The sequence below is a fragment of the Cenococcum geophilum genome (genome assembly GCF_001692895.1).
Source record: "Cenococcum geophilum 1.58 unplaced genomic scaffold K441scaffold_7, whole genome shotgun sequence".
Taxonomy (NCBI): domain Eukaryota; kingdom Fungi; phylum Ascomycota; class Dothideomycetes; order Gloniales; family Gloniaceae; genus Cenococcum; species Cenococcum geophilum.
The window spans coordinates 1,133,134-1,134,181 of record NW_027137565.1 but is presented as its reverse complement, the minus strand read 5'-3'; the positions used below and the strand labels follow the sequence as shown (position 1 = coordinate 1,134,181).

Here is a 1,048-nt window from a genome sequence, read left to right as displayed (position 1 = left end):
ATATAGTATACGTGGAATTAGTCTACAGATCCGTAGGTACTAATAGATTAGTCTTGCACTATTGTTTATAGGTAGACCTTAGTTAGCTAGAGATAGGGTCGGGAAACTAATTCTAACGTATTATAGAAATACTACCATTATTAATTTGATAACATCTATTATTATTAAAATTTTAAGTAGTTAATAGTTTCCCTTTCTGGTTACCGCTAGTACCGTTAAATATCCACTATAGGACGTCTACTAATACTTTACTATTACTTGGCTAAGATATACTAAATACATAGACTATTCTACCTACTTTTGGCTTACCTAGCTAGGTTTACAGTAGTATAATATATTTATTTTTAAGGTACTTTATAGCTATATAAGCTCCTAGTAATATATTAAGTCGCGGAAATATTACAGTTTAGTTAGCGGTTCTCTATATTAGAGTATATAAAAGATCTAAGCCATTTACCCTTATCCTTTCTAAAGCTAAAGGTGGTAAAAGATAAGTCATTATATTATCGTTAAAGCCCGGATCACTGCAAGAGACATATCCGCGAGGATATCCATTACTTCCTATAAAACTCCGTTAGAAACTACCGTAAGTTGTTTATTCTAAGCGTGTATAAGCCCTAGAAGAGCAGTAGGAAAAAGGTAGAAGATTAAATATATAATAGTGGACAAAGTATAAGAATTAGTAAATATAAATTAGTTTAAGGCTCGCAGCGTATCTAAAGATATATCTGTTCTCACTAAGGTATATTACGCTTATATAACCATTTAGTAAGGATCTAACTCTATTACTTTAGGCAGAATAGTTAAGAGCAATACTAAACCGTACATATTCTATTTCCTCCTTTATTCTAATAATATAGCTTACTTTAAAGCTTAATATACACCAAGTAGGCACTTAAAATAATGGCTACTAATTTCCCCGCACGTAGACCGATTTATATACTCTTTTATTTATATAGATATAATTAAAGCATTATATAAAAAGGACTAGCATTAATAAATATTAAACTTATAAAGGTAATTGCCTTATAACTTATCCCGCTCTATA

General features: G+C 30.2%; 1 protein-coding gene across 1 annotated transcript; it reads right to left on the bottom strand.

Moving 5' to 3' along the window:
- Positions 1–421: 421 nt before the first annotated feature.
- On the bottom strand, positions 422–571 carry K441DRAFT_543817 (uncharacterized protein; the record flags this gene model as incomplete). Its single annotated transcript, XM_067642749.1, has 1 exon — positions 422–571. A coding segment is annotated over one exon (150 nt), but the record flags the coding sequence as incomplete, so codon positions are not given.
- Between the last annotated feature and the right edge of the window lie 477 nt (positions 572–1,048).